The sequence below is a fragment of the Crinia signifera genome, chromosome 12, assembly GCF_055691185.1.
Source record: "Crinia signifera chromosome 12, ASM5569118v1, whole genome shotgun sequence".
Classification (NCBI taxonomy): Eukaryota; Metazoa; Chordata; class Amphibia; order Anura; family Myobatrachidae; genus Crinia; species Crinia signifera.
The window spans coordinates 25,161,174-25,180,070 of NC_139228.1; the positions used below are offsets into that span (position 1 = coordinate 25,161,174).

Here is an 18,897-nt window from a genome sequence, read left to right on the forward strand (position 1 = left end):
AGCCAAAATAGTTGCCCACCCCTGCCCTAGTGGATGGTAGGGCATGAAATACCGCCTGTCGGCAAATGTCGGCTCAAAAAAAACAGTGAAAAACCTCATGTCGACCTAGACAATGTCGAACTAATGACCTGTCAAACTGATGACCTTTCGACCTAGAACCTTGTCGACCTTTTCCCATGTCGACCTAATGACTGTTGACCATAATGCTGTTGTTTAAATGACCGCATCCCCCTTATCCACCCAAAACGGAACTTTACATTTCCTAATTCACTTAGTGTGCAGTTTAGAATATAGTCACAAGATGGCAGTCTATGTACAATAGAAAACACTGCTTTTAACTGTACTGTGGGGCAGATGTTTTAAGCTTTATAAAAAGATAAATGCGAAGGTGATCAAGAGTTACTGTATAAATGTCCAGCCGATTAGCTCCTAACAGTCATGTCATAGGCTAGGCTGTGTTTGAAAAAAAATGGCAGGTGGGAGATGATTGGCTGTCTGTTTATCACCCTTGCATTTGACTCTTTTTCAGGCTTAACACATCTGCCCCAGTGTAGGATACATATATGGATACCAGAGCATCACACCCATTCATACTTGAAGATCTGGTACTTATGTAGTATCTGGGCGTCCGATTTAGAAATCGCATCGCATGCGACCAAATCGTATGCGATGCGATGGTCAAGATTTTTCCATAGGATTCAATGTTAAAATGGTCTGAGTCCATTTTAACATAGAATTCAATGGGAAAAAGGGGTCCTTTTCCTTTCCCCACTATCCAAGTGGGCATGGAGTTGGATATAAACCTGTGGCGAGCGTAGCGAGCCACCGAGCCCGAAGCGTGGCGAGCGTAGCGAGCCCCGCGAGGGGACACAATACTTTTTAAGAAATATGCGTTCGCTCGCCACGCTTCGGGCTCGGTGGCTCGCCACGCTATATAAAATCAACTCTATGCCCACTTGGATAGTGGGGAAATGAACAGGACCTTCTTAACATTGAATCCTATGCAAAATCGCATCGCATCTGATTGTATGCCTTAAGGTAAGGCATACAATCACAAAATCGGCAGCCCAGATACTACATAAGTACCGAAGATCTTATTACAAAACCATCACGGTGGTGGCTAGATTTTCTCATATGACTGTGGGAGGATTACAGTACTTCCTAAGATGTGTCTGCATCATTACAGTTGGGGTGTCACTATTGGTATTTTGACCATTGGTATACTAACCTTTGGAATCTCTTATACAAACCTCTATGAAATAGATGTACTTGCAATAATGAAGAATTACACAATACTTGTTACATGCAAGAAATTCATTGAATTACCAAACGTTTCAATTTCCTGCCACCAATATAATTTGTGACCCAAAGCCTGATGTGGAGAAGAATAGAACCTGGTTGCATTGCATGCGTGGAATTAATACTTGCAAACGGAATTGTACACATCTAGTCTAGACTGCATTCTTAGAAAGTATATGGATCATTACACTGCAGGCTGTAGCTGCCTCACCGAAGGCCTCAGTATAGTCCAGTGGCACCCTTCACTTGCACGTGGAGTGAAATGTGCACAAGCAGCACAGTAAGAGGGCGATATTCCACCCAGTGACATCACCACCTCCAAACGTGACATCATGATAAGGAGGTGGAGTCACCAGCACTAGGACGAGAAGCAGAGCACTAGGACGAGAAGCAGAGCACTGCAACACAAATTCATCTCCATCACACTTTATTTGATTGAGCCCTGGGAGTATGGGAAAAGCTACAGATTTCTCTATGCAAATTAATGGGGTTATAAAAGACAAACCCGGAAGCGCACCAGAGCCCACCCCAACATAGATAAAGGAGAAAGTGGACTACTTGTGGCAATAAGGAAGCATCATCAATGGCCCCTCCAACCACACCTGAATGTTACCTGTTCTAAAGACAGCCCCCATACTAATTATTAATGTAAGACCCAAATAAGGTCAAGCGTTATTTTAGGAGGAGAAAACTGAAGTGAGTTTTATTGAAAGGGTTGGTAGCACAGGTACAGATCTGAGTTGTTGACGGATGTGAAACTTACACTTTAGCAGTGTCCCTATAAAATGTTTTTCCCTCTTTGCAGACTGAGGCAGCACCTCACATTGCCTCTACCCCAACGTATGTAGTGTTCATTATAGCACCATGCACCTTTCAAAACGTGTGCAGTTCTTCTATCCTGCCTGGGGTCTCTCTGTCTGCTGTAGTGTCTATCACATTGTGGCCTGTATCTCAATACAGACCAGACTATTAGGAGCACCAAAACAGAAAGCGACACCCCAGGCAGGGAGGAGGAACTGCACTGGTTTTGAAAGGTGCAGGGTGCTAGAATGAACACTAGTATGAACACGTCAGACCAGCCACAGCTACCGCTAACACACGGAGCCTGATACATGGTTAGTCCACCTCTGGCACGCTGGGAACTCTAGTGCCAGCAGGCCAGTGCTCTGGAACATTACACTAAGCAATGCCCACTGCAGCAAGTAGAGATAGTGTCCATAGTGAATGCTTAATCCACATTACCCGATTTGTAAACAAGTATCATATACCCAAGGGTACGGGCGGGTACACACCAGAATGACGGGCAATCAGGGCGATGGCCGAGCTGAATTCCCTTCTGCACAGACCATAGCAATTACCCATCCAGACCAGGAAGATTTAATGAGCGACGACTGTTCCGACCATCATTAATATGCACTGCACAGGATATCGCCCGGCTGGCCGTGCAGCACAGCCGACGGGAAGATGACGACACAGGAGTGTGCAACGGAGCGTACACATCAGATGAGATGTGCTATCTGTCCTCCCGATGCAGCAAATTGTGCAGATATCTGCCTGATGTGTACCCAGCCTAAAGCGGTGTACACACAGGGCAATTCTAAGAAATTTTGACAACATTGTTAAAAAATCACTTAGCTTTGCCTGAATCGCCCCACGTGTAGACAGAGGGCGATATCGTCCAGCCAAATAGGTAGTGCAGACGAGAATATTCTTGCTACTCTGTACATTTGGCCGCGACACGGGGCTGGCAGGATGTAGTTAACCGTCTCTCTAACAGATCCTCATAGACACGTGGCTCAGCCGAAATTGCTGGGACCGAGTCCCATGTGTACATGGCTCAAGAAAGAGCTTGACCATAAATACAAATAAAAGAAAAAAAAATTCCCATTTACAACTTAAATAGCAATCTTCTTTTCTGCAGAACACCACATAGAAATATCAAGTATTGCAATAAACAAATATATATTCCTATAACAGAGCCTAGCACCCCAGCATGCATCTCTGTATCTGAGACACCTTTACATGAATGTGCTCATACTGTATTCTGTCTACATGTGCCTGTCCTTTACCTCGCAGTCGGCCTATCAGGAAGATGTAAGCCAACAACATATAAAAACTAAAATAAAATCTCTAACTGATCATATACAGCAGGGGTGTCCAAACCGGTCCTCGAGATCTACCAATGGTCCAAATGTTCCAAATCAGCCGGTGAACAGCTGTAGTCATTACTAACTGTCACATCCCCCAGATCACCTAGCTGGTGCACAGCTGTAGTCATTACTAACTGTCACATCCCCCAGATCACCTAGCTGGTGCACAGCTGTAGTCATTACTAACTGTCACATGACCCAAATCACCTAGCTGGTGCACAGCTGTAGTCATTACTAACTGTCACATTTTCAAACCTGCTGCATTAATTCCTACTATAGATCCACAGGTTGCCTGAGACACAGGAACTGTTGGTAGACTTAAGGACAGGTTTGGCCACCCCTGATCTACTGTATTCCCTTGGGTCAAGCACGTTTGTGATCTGACGCACTTTGAAAAAGAATTAACACAATGTTGTCTGTAAACATGTCCAGAAAAATCGCATTTCCTCTGAAAACACAGGACTATTAACATGTACTTAGCTATATGTTTAAGCACTTCTTGGGCATGTAATATCGGAGGATGCCTCTATACACATACACTATTACACATACAATGTACACTGCAAAAACATCATGAAAACTGTATTAAAAAGCAGTTTGTGCCTCTGGGATAAGATTTAGAGATTCCCCGTTCCTGTATGAATTGACGAAGATCAATCAGGAGTATGAATGGAATTTGAGGTTTGAGTAGAATTAAAAAGATACAGAGTTCAGACCAACAGGCTCCCGTATTTACTGTAATATCCATAACTTGCCATTAGAATCCATTGTCCCGTTATGCCTTAAAAGAGATTCTGGTAGGTTAACAAATGCCCTGTGGAATAGTTTATTTAAAACCGATAGACACATATAGTTCATTTCTTGGAGGATGAAAATGTAGTCTCTACATATCTAAAAATAATCTTCATAGCTTCCAGTATGGCAACAAACCGTCTATTTAGAACCTCCTAGAATTCCCTCTTCCTCCATAGCTGTCACTATATCCTCCTCTGGTTTGGTATCCTCCTCTTCCACTTTTATTGAAATCCTTTCCACTTGAATTATAGCCTCCTCTTCCATAACCGCCGCCGCCACCACCACCGCCTCTACCTCTCCAGCCTCCCCTTCCTCCATCATCCTTCCGTTTCTGCCATGGTGGCATCTCTGGGGCCGGTGGCATAATCTCTGATGGTCTTCCTCCCCGATCAGGCACCCTGCCCATCAGAATCTGCAGAAAGTGACAGGTAACACGGAGATGTGTCATTAACCCTTGGCGTGCAAAGCAAATTTGTCAAAATAGGTGTGGAAATTGGCTAATATTTTTATTCATCTTATACAGCAAGCCGGGACGCACCAGGGATTTCAGACTCGCTTCAAGCTGGATGCAACCCGGCTTGTTGTAACCCCTTTTAGACTGGCATAATGCCGGACGGGTGACATCACCGGAGGTGGGGCCTGAGCCGCTGCTGAAAGGTGACAGATTTCCACTGCAGTGACCGGGTCCCATTGACCTGGGTTACCAGTTTACACTACACCACAATCTGGGTTGAAATCTGACCATTTACACCACCGGCAAACCTGGGAGTTTGTGAACTCTCGTGCAGAAAACAGGATTTGCAGGGCCGGTGTAAAAAGGTAATAGTGACCTGTAACTTATGTGACTGTTTATAAAAAGATATTTTCTATATAAGTTAAACAACATTTTTAATTTATATAACAAATGTGAGTGACTGGCATTTTTACTGGATACTTTGCACATCTCAGAGATGTTGGCACTTAAAGGGTTAAAGCAATAACATAAAAAGGTGCCTATTCTTCAGATTGATTATCAGGCATAACGCAAATGTTAAAAAACTGGAATATAGCAGCGCTTTAAACTTGATTAGAATATTTGTAAAAAATACAATGATATAAATAAAGGATTGGACTGATTGTACAATTTAAAAGCAATACATTTTATTAATAAAGTGACCAATGGTACTGGTACGATAAAAAATGGGGGAAAGGGGAAATGATAAAATCACAATGCAGGACTGTCCATTCCTATTATGCCGGAGACCATATATTGTGCAAGTGCAAAAATAATTGGATGGGGGTTACCGTCCACCTGTAGACACACCGGGGTGTAGCTTGTGCTCCCTGGGACTCGAGGCCCGAGTTGGTATTAGGGCCGAGTCACCGTCCAGAGTAGGGGGAGACTCCCGGAAGTGGCACTCCCAGGGGTGGTTCTGGGGTCCTTGGTGATGTATAGTGTCCACGGTTAGGTAGGTCCAACAGGGTCCAAAGGCTGGTCTGGAACAGTCCAAAGATGAAAGATAAAAGTGGGGCGACACCTGACGCGTTTCGCCGGCTCAGCGGCTTTATCAAAGGTGATGGGGTGATGTGACTGAGGGGTTTTTATACCAGATTCAAACAGGAAGTAGGTTTGGTCACATGATACACAGTAAAAACACATAATCGGTCCAATCCATAAAAAACATAATAAAGGATATGTAGAGGAGGCAGAAAGGAACACATATATACTTGGTAATAATCATTGATTAATTTGTTATAGTATATCGCTGTAATACATGAAAAGAAAAAATAAACAAAATAAAACATTTTATTGGTGAAAGGTGGTCATGTGCCACTGTAAAGGGATGAACCCTAATTGGTTAAATGAGTAGCCTGAGTAATTATAATGGCCCTGTATTGGTCGGGCGTGTGAATCAGGAAGAATGGCGGAAGTGATGGAATAGTGAGGGCGGAAGTAAAACGTCCTTTTTACATAGCTAATGGAAGAAGGTGTACAGAGTTAGTTGTATTTAATCACATAGCCGCGTTAGACCGCGGTACATTGGTGGGCATGGTTTTTTAAAAATCCACAGTAAATATTTCTATGTGTGCGGTGCTTTGAGAGCACGAATGTGCGCACACCCGGTCATGTGACCACCGGAGGTGCTGACGCGATGACGTCACGCGTCAGTGTGCGCGTCAGACGTCACGCGTCAGTGTGCGCATGGTTGGCGGCTCCCCAGTGCGTGGCTAGATGGTTGGCAATTTGCTAGGGATTTTCGGGCACTATGTAATAAAGTATCCCCAAATAACCATCGCATTCAAAATAAATCCAATTTGTCAAGACTCGAGAAACAAGCTATCAAAAAACTGACTGCAGATACCACGATTATAATCAAAGAAGCCGACAAAGGCGGAGGACTCGTGATCCAGAATCGAGAAGACTACGTGTCCGAAGCCTACAGACAATTGGAAGATATTTCATTTTACAGAAAACTGCCCAATAATCCAACCAATCTTTTTCTCACAGAACTTCACACTCTTTTGGATCACGCTAAAACCGAAGGAATCATTTCTAACGACGAATTTCGTTTCCTCTACACAGAACACCCTGTGGTTCCTATTTATTATCATTTGCCCAAAGTGCACAAATCACTCACCTCACCTCCCGGGAGACCTATTATTTCAGGGATTAACTCACTCACCTCTAACCTTTCTTTTTATGTTGATAGTTTTTTACAACCAAGAGTGCCCACCCTCAGGTCATTTATCAAGGATACAACTTCCTTTCTAAATTTGGTAACAGACTTTGCTTGGAAAAGTTCCTACAAATTTCTCACCTTGGACATACAAAGTCTTTATTCGAACATTCCACACCATACAGGGATCCAAGCAATTACGGACAGATTGGCTAAAGATAATGACCTGAGGGTGGAACACCAACACTTTATTCGGGATTCTATATTGTTTATTTTGGAACACAACTACTTCTTATTTCTTGGCACTTTTTATTTGCAAGTCATGGGTACCGCCATGGGGACCAGGTTTGCGCCAAGTTACGCCAACCTATATATGGGACAAGTAGAGGAACAACTAATTTGGGGAAGTGACTTTGGCGCGAACCTGGTCCTCTATGGTCGGTACATTGATGACCTTTTTATTATTTGGGATGGGGATGCACTTTCTGCACAATCTTTTGTTGATCACCTAAATCAAAATAAATTCAATCTCACCTTCACCCATCAACTTCATGCGACTAAAACCACGTTTTTGGATATTTCACTGGAAATTATTGACAATAAACTAATCACAAAAAACTACATAAAAGAAGTAGGAAAAAATGCATATCTTCACTTCAAGAGCCAGCACTATTTCCCTTGGAAACGTTCAATCCCGAAAAGCCAGTTCACTAGATTAAGGCAAAATTGTTCGAATACCGATGATTTCATCGGACAAGCACAGGACATGTCATCTGCATTTCTACAGAGGGGGTATCCTCAACATATGGTAAAAAAAGCTTACAAAGAAGTTCTAAGTGTCCAGAGAAAAGACCTTCTGACCTATACCAATAAACAGAAAGAAACATCGAATAGGGATGTTGCATACATCTCCTCCTTTAATAATTCCAGCAAAGATGTGAAGAATATTATAAAGAAGAACTTCCCAATCTTAAAACAAGACCCCCTTCTAGCTAAATCTTTACCTAATGAACCGTTATTTATTTTTAAAAGAAGTAACTCGTTGAAACAAATTCTGGCCCCGAGCTTCCTAAAAGAAGAAAAACCAACCACCTATGCCAGTAACATGTGGCTGCCCCAGAAGCCCAAAGGGTGCTACAACTGTAACGGAAATAGATGTATAACCTGTTCTTACATCCTTAAAATAAAAACTTACATAATCCCAACAACAAAAAAAGTATACACCATAAAACAATTCATTAATTGTGACACAAAATATGTCATTTATGTCCTGACCTGCAGTTGTAACATCTTTTATGTAGGCAGGACTACCCGGAAATTAAGAACAAGGTTCTTAGAGCACAGACGTAATGTCATCAACGGTCTAATAACCCATAGCGTGTCTAAGCACTTTTCCATTTATCACAACAAAGACCCCCAGACTCTAAAAATTCTAGGGATAGAACATATTGATGCGACCCCTAGAGGAGGCGATAGATATAGAAACCTATGCCGCCAAGAAGTCTTTTGGATGCACCAGTTTGGATCCATCCATCCAGAAGGTCTAAACGAATCCGTTGAGCTGAACATCTTGATCTAGGTGCATCCCTATGTCATCATCAAACCTCCAATACTGCTCCTGTTCCCCCATGTATCGCACCCAGGCGGACTGAAAACCTATTTTTCCTGTATAGAGATAGGCTTCTGTCAAATGGTATTCTTCCAAAACCTATACATCTACTACATTCTATAGATGCAAGAAACCATTGGGATCCTGTTATACTCTAATATTTGTCTCTTTTTTTTTTTTTCCATAAGATTGTATACAATTATATTAGTAGATCTATATATTCAAAATGAAGTCTTTTTGAAAGGGCATGTTCTATTCCAAAATACATTTACTAAGGTAAACACCTATTATAGTAATGCTACTTCGTGACTATATTATTTATAAAAAAAAAAAAAAAAAAAAAAATCTTTTTCATCAGAGTGACAATTGAAAGCAATATCTTTCCTTATTCTCCATTTATTGTTCTCCCTGTACCTAATATCATGTATATCTGCCATTAGTTGATTATTATATATACATATCTTTTCTATATACTATATATATATTTTTTTTCTGACAATAATGTATGCTTAAATTGACAAATTTGATAGAATCAATTATGTGTCATATTACATCCATCCAATAACTATATAAGCATTTTATATTATAATGGTAACCCATATGAACTAGCCAGATCACGTGACCACGGCTTGAAGATATGCAGGCCCCCGCCCCCTGATTACGTGCCCGGACCTTAGAAAATGTGCCAATTCCCAGCTATCTGTAGAAAGAAGATTCCTCTTTGTATTTACTCCTAAATATGAGCTTTACCAATGGATGCGTATATAAGTTTATTTACATTCTCCCTAATATAGCATCCACACCAGAAAAATGCCCCCATTATGTACCCGCATAAACGCTATACATAACCATGACAACGGGATCCAGATCACGTGATTACAACCTGGGAGGATGCTAACCTCCATACTGACCACGTGACAGGGTCCCTAGCAAATTGCCAACCATCTAGCCACGCACTGGGGAGCCGCCAACCATGCGCACACTGACGCGTGACGTCTGACGCGCACACTGACGCGTGACGTCATCGCGTCAGCACCTCCGGTGGTCACATGACCGGGTGTGCGCACATTCGTGCTCTCAAAGCACCGCACACATAGAAATATTTACTGTGGATTTTTAAAAAACCATGCCCACCAATGTACCGCGGTCTAACGCGGCTATGTGATTAAATACAACTAACTCTGTACACCTTCTTCCATTAGCTATGTAAAAAGGACGTTTTACTTCCGCCCTCACTATTCCATCACTTCCGCCATTCTTCCTGATTCACACGCCCGACCAATACAGGGCCATTATAATTACTCAGGCTACTCATTTAACCAATTAGGGTTCATCCCTTTACAGTGGCACATGACCACCTTTCACCAATAAAATGTTTTATTTTGTTTATTTTTTCTTTTCATGTATTACAGCGATATACTATAACAAATTAATCAATGATTATTACCAAGTATATATGTGTTCCTTTCTGCCTCCTCTACATATCCTTTATTATGTTTTTTATGGATTGGACCGATTATGTGTTTTTACTGTGTATCATGTGACCAAACCTACTTCCTGTTTGAATCTGGTATAAAAACCCCTCAGTCACATCACCCCATCACCTTTGATAAAGCCGCTGAGCCGGCGAAACGCGTCAGGTGTCGCCCCACTTTTATCTTTCATCTTTGGACTGTTCCAGACCAGCCTTTGGACCCTGTTGGACCTACCTAACCGTGGACACTATACATCACCAAGGACCCCAGAACCACCCCTGGGAGTGCCACTTCCGGGAGTCTCCCCCTACTCTGGACGGTGACTCGGCCCTAATACCAACTCGGGCCTCGAGTCCCAGGGAGCACAAGCTACACCCCGGTGTGTCTACAGGTGGACGGTAACCCCCATCCAATTATTTTTGCACTTGCACAATATATGGTCTCCGGCATAATAGGAATGGACAGTCCTGCATTGTGATTTTATCATTTCCCCTTTCCCCCATTTTTTATCGTACCAGTACCATTGGTCACTTTATTAATAAAATGTATTGCTTTTAAATTGTACAATCAGTCCAATCCTTTATTTATATCATTGTATTTTTTACAAATATTCTAATCAAGTTTAAAGCGCTGCTATATTCCAGTTTTTTCTCATTGTCCAGTTCGGGCCTAACTAACCCGACTAATCAGCAGCTGCTAAGTGATACAACTCAGGTCATAGCGCCACCATACCACACACCCCCACTCTGTGGAGGAACTCTTTCTTTCATAACGCAAATGTTGTGAAACAGTGGAATAGTGATCACAATATTCTGTTACAGAGTATGGCGTGTCCTTGGACAACATTTCATTCCTGCAGAGTAACTGTTACTGAACAGATCTCATTCAGCCAATCATGCTACAGGAAGGGGGCTAGCCACTAATAAAGCGGTACCTGGAAGCAGTTACATACTGTAGGTTTGATCCAGTTAAGTGTGGATTGCTTTTTATGACATAGGGGTAAATGTATGAAGCTTGGAGAAGTGGCACCAGCCAATCAGCTGCTAGCTTCATACAGATGGAGCCGCTGCCATCCTTGGCCAGCGCCCCCCAGATCCCTTTTACTGGCGAACGCCGGCGATAGGGACTGTGACGTGCATCTCAAATGCACGCGCGTCCCAGTATTGCGGTGGCTGGGCAGCGTCTCTCTGCCCGTCGGGCGGCGAGGGGTGCACGAGCGGCTCGTGCGCGCACGCCCCTGCACTCTACATTTACCCCGTAATTCCAAATTTAACTATATAGCAGATCTTTGCTTAGAGTCGTGTAGTGATTCCAGTAGTACCATATATACAGCAAATGGTACTTGTATATTATCACGGCGCCCAAGTTTCTTACGTACGGCACCGTAGGAAAATCGCATCGCATGGGCCGTGCGATGCGATGCTCATATGTAATTTATTCACTGCTCTCTTAGCCCTGGGCATCGCATCTCCAGCATATATAGGGTGTAGTATGGCATTACATTACCTATACAATTATATAATTGTATGCATTGTATGACATACAATGAGGTTTTAGGCACCCCGCCACCACGAAGCGTTTCGAGCGCAGCGGAACGCAACCTCCGACCTTTTCGTGGAGTTGATTTTATATAGTATGGCGAGCACAGCGAGCCCGAAGTGTGGCGAGTGCAGCGAGGGGAAGCTGATTACTTTACATGTATTCCGCGTCCGCTCGCCACACTATATAAACTCAACTTCACGCCGACGTGGATAGTAGGGGTATGAAAAGGTCGGAGGACGCGTTCCGCCGCCGCTCGCCACGCTTCGGGGTGGCGTGGATAGTGGGGGGTACCTAAAACCTCATGGTATGTCATTATTGTATACCTAATGGCATTGTACACCCTATACAATATAAATAAAAGAGCACTGAATACATTACATAGTGCACGGCACTTACAATGGCCCATGTGATGCGATTTCCCTACGCAGAATAGCCCATTAAGCAAATAGCTTAGTGGGCGCCATGATAATACACAAGTGCCCAGCAAATATAGGCTCTCCACCACACCGCGCACTTCCTGTACTGACCCCTGGGTGTCACAAGACAGCAGCAAATAGACTGCGAGCATTGTACCAGTTTATTATTCTGCATAGTGTCAAAGTGAGCCAACTACAGTGACAAACCTTTCATTCCCAGACATTACAGAATTGTGGTGTCCAGGTTCACAAATCCATATATTCAATCATGTGCTGTGGTTATAGAATGACAGTCCCATATATATCTAACAATCACTAAATCACACAGAAAAATAAAGCGTATAATAAAATGTGCAATAAGTACGTCGCTCGGATAATATACCTTGTTCACAGGGCACACCATCTTCTCCCGAACCGAGCCACTACTTGTGCGCACTATTCTGGAGAAGTCCTTTCTGGCAGCCAAGACATGTGACACGCTAATTCTGGATTTGGGGGACAGGGAGTATCGGATTGGCTGATAGACTCGTGCAATTTCATCTGTTCTGGTCTAAGACAGGAAATATATTGGATGACTGTATTTGCAGATACCAGCTTGAATTGTTACATAACCCGAATATACAGATGTTCACTGCAAATCAAAATGTGATAATGCAAATCTATAAATAAGGTAAGCCTGGCCTGCCACCACTGGTACAGGGTAGCCAACATCGTTCAGGGCTGACAATAGGGGAGATAGGAGACCAACACTACATAAATAATAATATTTATAGGACGTATATAATATATTGAAAGTCCTTGAAAATTTCTGTGGTACATTTACAGCAGGGATGGGGAACCTTTGACGTTATAGAACTACACTTCCCAGCATGCCTTGCAACAGTTTCAACATTACCAAATAGCAAAAATGTAGCAGGGCATGCTGGGATGTGTAGCTCAACAACAGATGGAGGTACAAAGGTTCCCCATCCCTGATTTAAAGGTTTACACATTTGGTATTATGAACATATGACATATGAAGATTGTGGGCTTAAAGGGGATACAGAACACTCACCTTTGCTCTGTCTGACCAACCAAACGACTGCACAGTCACATCCAGGCGTTTTATCAACATTCTGCGCCGACACTCGTACTCTTTACCAAGAGCCTCATTAATTTCCTGCAGGCATTCCTATTATATAAAGAAGCTGAATAAGAGGCATACATACATTACCCTGCAATTGTACATGTAAAACCAGAAATGGCGTCATGCCGCAGATTCAGGTGGCCAATTACTAGGAACATTAGAAAGTCTGTGGTATATATTAGATCTAGGACTATAAGCTATTTGCAGTGGCATCATGCAGTACAGGGAAAGCCAGACACTACACCCTGACACCTACTGGAATTTTTTTCTTTAGATTTTAAATGACCTGGTATTCAACTAAAGCAAGGCATTTAGGCATAATATGGAGGGAGAGGTTAAAGACTGCAATACATGTTTCTGCCACCAGATGGCCCTTGACACAATCATACTATAGTAAAATAAAAAGGTACATACAGATGGAGCGCCTCTCATTCAGCGCGGGGCGAACACAGAGGCAATCACAAGGTAGCAAACTAGCTTTCAAAGCATTTGCTTAGAACAGGCTTACTAGTAGACTATATGAATGAATTGACAGCATTGTCTAACATTTGACCATGTCATTAACACAATGTGTCTGTTCCAACACTGTGGTTACATAATGTATCGGACGTGCCGGCAATGCCGAAAGGAGAGAAGGTTGGTTGCAAAATATATAGTTGTAAAAGTTATTATACATTCCAAATCATTAAGCACTATGCAGAGCAGTGGTTCTCAAACTCAGTCTCAAGGACCCCCAACAGTTCATGTTTTCTATGTCACCTGACAGGTGCACTCATTACTCACTGACACATTCTAAAAGATCCACAGCATAAGAGATGACTGTAATGTTATATTGTGGTTAACGGAACCCTGTTGTGGTCATATTGACCATAAACTATGACACACAGCATTCATCTCTAAATTGTGCCACTTTCTCACCAGTTGTTGTGAATTCAGTTCCACGCCGAGAAGGGCTGAGTCGGGCGTATTAGTCTTCACCTGAGGTAGGAGCTCAGTAACCTGCAGGGAAACAGATAGTCTTGGTCATGCCACAATGTACAGTTTGCAGGACACATAAGCTGGCCCCTACACCTGTATCATTAGCTTCTCATAATAAAGTCACAAAAACAGCGTATACTTAAATCACCAAAGGGTCTACTTAAATTCAAACTGTGTCCATGTTAGCAAGACAAATGGTATAGACATTGCCTTGATGTGCATCAAAAATAGGATGGGGTAAATGGCTGGGATATGGTCATTGGGTCACCAGCATGATGGTCGACAACATTAAGCCGAAATGCAGAAGGGTTGACATGAGTCTAGGTCGACATGCAGGAAGGTTGACATGGGTCTAGGTCGACATGCAGGAAGGTTGACCTGGGTCTAGTTCGACATGCAGGAAGGTTGACCTGGGTCTAGGTCGACATGTGGGAGAATAAAATAGTGTACCGAGCGTAGCGAGGCATCGTGCCCGAAGCATGGCGAGCGCAACGAGCCATGCAAGGGGACACGGTGCTACGTTTCAGTGTTGACATTCGGGACCATGCGGAACGCACTCCTTCGCTCCATTAGACTCTCCCCGACCTTGCAAAGCTTCAAACGGGCACTGAAAACTCACCTATTCATCAAAGCGTACCCTTCCACTGCATAAACCAGCTGGTTCTCCGACCCCTTGCCTGTTTACATCCTGCTATCTAACCACCACCCACTTGCTTGCACCTCTTGTAATCTGTCTGTCTCCCCTTCCTACTAGATTGTAAGCTCCTCCGAGTAGGGCCCTCTTCCCTCCTGTTGTCAAAGCCCACTTCTCTTCACATGTCACTCACAGCTCTCCTATACTCCAACACTCAGTGACCATCTTCATCCGCATACTCCTCTCCATCATTGGCATCAAGCCTCTAGTTGTATGTTGATTGAGTCCTCACTACTTACATTTAAGCTGTAATGTGTATTGAACTGTGGTGCTCTTTATTTGTACTGTATTTTTGTTATTTATTCAATGTTATGCCAAGCTTTGTCTCCATGTACTGTTCCTTTGTACGGCACTGCAAAACACTTGTGGCGCCTTATAAATAAAATTATAATTAAATTATAATAATAATGTGAAAAACTCCATGTCGATCTTTTGACGGTCGACCTAGACACATGTCGACCTAATGACTGTCTAGCAACATTGTGGTGACCTAATGATCCATACCCAAATGGCTACAGAGGACAAAAAACTTCAAATGAAAAATCACAGCATGTCAGTCATATTGGCTGCGACAGCAATGCAAATTTCCCTATGCAATTCTAAACATCTGTTAGGTCTGTTGTTACCTATGAGGCCACAAGATATTCCTATACATTTTGGGCTGTTGACATTTTAACTTCCTTAAAGATTGGTGCACGAGAGGCGCCTCAGCGGCACGAGAGGCATCAAGAGCTAAAAGGCAATACGTTTAGTAGAAGAGTCCTACCTTCTCCTCCACACTTTTTAACATAGACGTGACATTGGATTGCTCGGGAAGCCGAAGAGCGTCGCAGATGGTTTTCACTTCCGTATATGCAGCATCACCTGGGCATGACACCTTCTGCTTCCTAATATGGAGAATTTGCAAAGCCTGAAGTTCTGAGCCTAAAAACACTACAAGAAAATATACAGCAGGATTAGAGAAATTATACAGTAGGATTAGAGAAATTACACAGCAGCACTTCTAGAATACGGATGTCCCACTAAATTGTACTGGGAACAGCAGCAGACTAGTTAGGGGGGAAATCACTCTAGTAAAAGATGGTGATCAGAAAGGGGTTGCCCTTGTTCTCAGTACTCAATATACTATATGCAATAACAGCTTTGAAGTAGATGTATGACAATCCTACAATGTAATTCAATAACAAGTGTACAATAGAAAAAAAGCATTATTTTGAATTACTTATGTAACCCTGTACTTACAAAGCACTTTCAGACAGTCCCCTTTGTTCTGCAGCCTGTCCTTGATGTCTCCAGACACCAGTGTAGAATAAGGACAAAAGATCTCCTTCAAAAAACCACTGACTTCCAACTGCAAGCTCTCCACATCGCCACCTATCACAGGAAAAATGGGCAATGGTTACAAAGGCACTCTATTAAAGTGATACATATAAGCAGCATAATCTACGAACATTTCATGTTGCTGGGGTATTAGTGCCAGCAGGTCTCATCTTTAGTGCGTGCTCTCTGGGTTGAGAATAAAGCAATAGGCTAAAAGGATACTACTTTTAAAGCATTATTCTTGATTGCAATGTAATACATTCATAGAGTAGGTTACTCTCTGCTAAAATAGGTCAGACACCTGAATTTTTACAAGGTACAGTCACTTACCTTCAGAGCTGACACTTTCCTCTAAGTCCTCCAACAGCTTAATCTGTGAAGTGAGCCAGTACAAGAGCTGCAAGTAGTTCGGAGATGACAAACCACCTTCTAATGCCGGACTTAGGCTGGCTTCCTCCAGTAAGGGACCATGGTACCTTGGAGAAGACGCACATTAGTGCAGATAGCAGCAAGTGTTCTGTGTCTATCGCTGACCCTCGTCCTCTGGCACCAGACAGGCCCCACTATCACCATGAGCCCAATTCAGAGTCGGGCGCAAATGTGAACAGATCACGCACAGAGTTGCCAGATCATTCATTCAATGAGCGCACATAATAATTACACAGGTTCCAGGTGTCAGTGATCATACCAACTGTCATAACATGGGGTGAGCAGTCAAGTTTGGCCCCAGAACCTGTGTTAAAAAAAAAGGTACTTATGTAATATCTGGGCTTCCGTTTTTCTTATGAGACTGCGTCCGCTCGCCACGCTTCGGGCACGGTGGCTCGCTGCGCTCGCCACACTATATAAAATCAACTCCATGCGTAGTTGGATAGTAGGGGTATGAAATAATGGGGTGCATTTAACATGGGAGTCCAGATAATACATAAGTACCAAAAAAAAAACTTGACTGCTCATTGGATGTGATGACAGTTATGGACTCTGACGCCTGGGACCTGTGTATAATTCATATGGGTGCTTATTAAAGGGATGATCTGGCAACCCTGATCATGCACCGTAGAAAGCAATTGCCGAATCTGCATGCACCAGGCCATGCACTTGGAGGCGGCAAGTGCGGGCAGATTAACCCATATGCTGACAGACCGCTCTCTCCATTAATTTGGCATTTCTGGCCGTGAACCATAGGCGTGTAAGATGCACCCATGCTTTTTGAATGGAGGAATATAATATATATATATATTTATATGTAATGTACAATACTGTGTTATCACTATAACTCCATCGCGCCATGACATAACGCCACTATTTATGTAGCAGCGGGGGGTAAGCGAAGCGCCAGCCGCAGGACCACAAGTGCCATCATGCCCGCCTGCCATGCATATGCCCCGGGGCTGACTCGCTGCTGCCGGCCACACATAGCGCAGGGTGGCGGGGAACTCACCCCAATGCCTCCAACGTGTCTAGCAGGTCCGCCTCCATCCCCCTGACAGCCGGCTGACACGCTCTCCGTATACAGCGATGCTTCTGTTACCGCTCCATTGCCGGCAGCGGCGGCTTCCGGTGCAGCAGGAAAAGGTTCCGTGCTGTGTCCGCGGTAATGTCTCCCCGAGTCCCCGGGTAACATCGTTCCGCATATAACACACAGTAGCTGATGTCAATGATGGTGGTGTATGAAAGCTTGGAGAGAGAGAGATAACGTACCAGCCAATCAGCGTCAAACTGCCACTTATCTAGGAGGCCATAGGTTGGTGCTTTATCTCTCTCCATGCTTTCATAAATCTCCCCATGGTCTACTGCAACTATATAATAGGGGGGTATATATATCATACCCTCCAACATGACCCATCCCATTAGGTACAAAATGCTCTGTTCCTGGACTTCCCTGCCAGTGACAGTTACAGATGTGAGCCTATAGCACAGTCCAATATTCAAAGAGGGGGGGGGTCACATCAACTCTCAGTGATGTTTGGGATGGCAGCTGGTGTGGCTCCCCTTTTTGAATATTGGACTGTGCTGCAGGCTCACATCTGTAACTGCCACTGGCAGGGAAGTCCAGGAACAGAGCATTTTGTACCTAATGGAATGGGTCATGTTGGAGGGTATGATATATATCTGAGCTGTCTCCCATAGCAACCAGTCAGATTCTAACTTTTATATTCTTGGAGGTGCTAGATAAAATGATAAGCAGAATCTGGTTGATTGCTATTGGCAACATCTCACTTCTTAAGCTTCCCTAGCGTGGTGCAGCAATTCCCTGTATATAGCATTTCCTCTATCCCTTCCTTTACAATGTTATGGTAAAACCTGTCGCTGAAGATTGAGTAAATAACTTTTATTGTGTTCTACAACTATTTATCGAAAGTTTACTGTATCCCGAAAGTGCAAAGGACCATACTGTAGGGTGATATGGTATTTTCACACACAATTCCGATCTGTCGGTCTGAAAAGTGTAATATTGTATGTCATTTACGTCCGATTCCGATCCAATGCATGGTCCTGTGAGCATTGGATCGGATCCGGAGATGGCAGTGGCGTCTAAAAGGATTTGTTGTATCCCGCAGCCATGACTTGACATGCATTATCGCATACGGTGTCATACCTCCCAACTGTCCGCTTGCCGCAAGAACCTCAGTGTCCTGTGAGGGGGGGGGGGGGGTATGGCGTATGGGCAGTTTGGAGTCCCCCCTGTCACCCGGTGAGCAGAGATGAATAGATGCTGTTCATGCAGCCAGAGGGGCAGGGGGCATGGCTAGAAGCTCACAGAGCCTCTGGCTCATGCCCCCCACAGCTGCAAGATGGGGCATGGTCTAGGGCAAAGATGCCCCCTTTCCGACAG

General features: G+C 43.6%; 1 protein-coding gene across 1 annotated transcript; it reads right to left on the bottom strand.

Annotated features, from left to right (window-relative positions):
• Positions 1 to 1,305: 1,305 nt before the first annotated feature.
• Positions 1,306 to 17,681, bottom strand: FAM98B (family with sequence similarity 98 member B). The gene is made up of 8 exons (XM_083165846.1): positions 17,503 to 17,681; positions 16,392 to 16,537; positions 15,984 to 16,115; positions 15,508 to 15,674; positions 13,988 to 14,068; positions 12,998 to 13,114; positions 12,326 to 12,493; positions 1,306 to 4,656 (listed from the first exon to the last, which is right to left on the bottom strand). The coding sequence occupies exons 1-8, from the start codon at positions 17,538 to 17,540 to the stop codon at positions 4,387 to 4,389; spliced, it is 1,119 nt and encodes a 372-aa protein (XP_083021972.1). The 5' UTR covers positions 17,541 to 17,681; the 3' UTR covers positions 1,306 to 4,386.
• Positions 17,682 to 18,897: the final 1,216 nt, after the last annotated feature.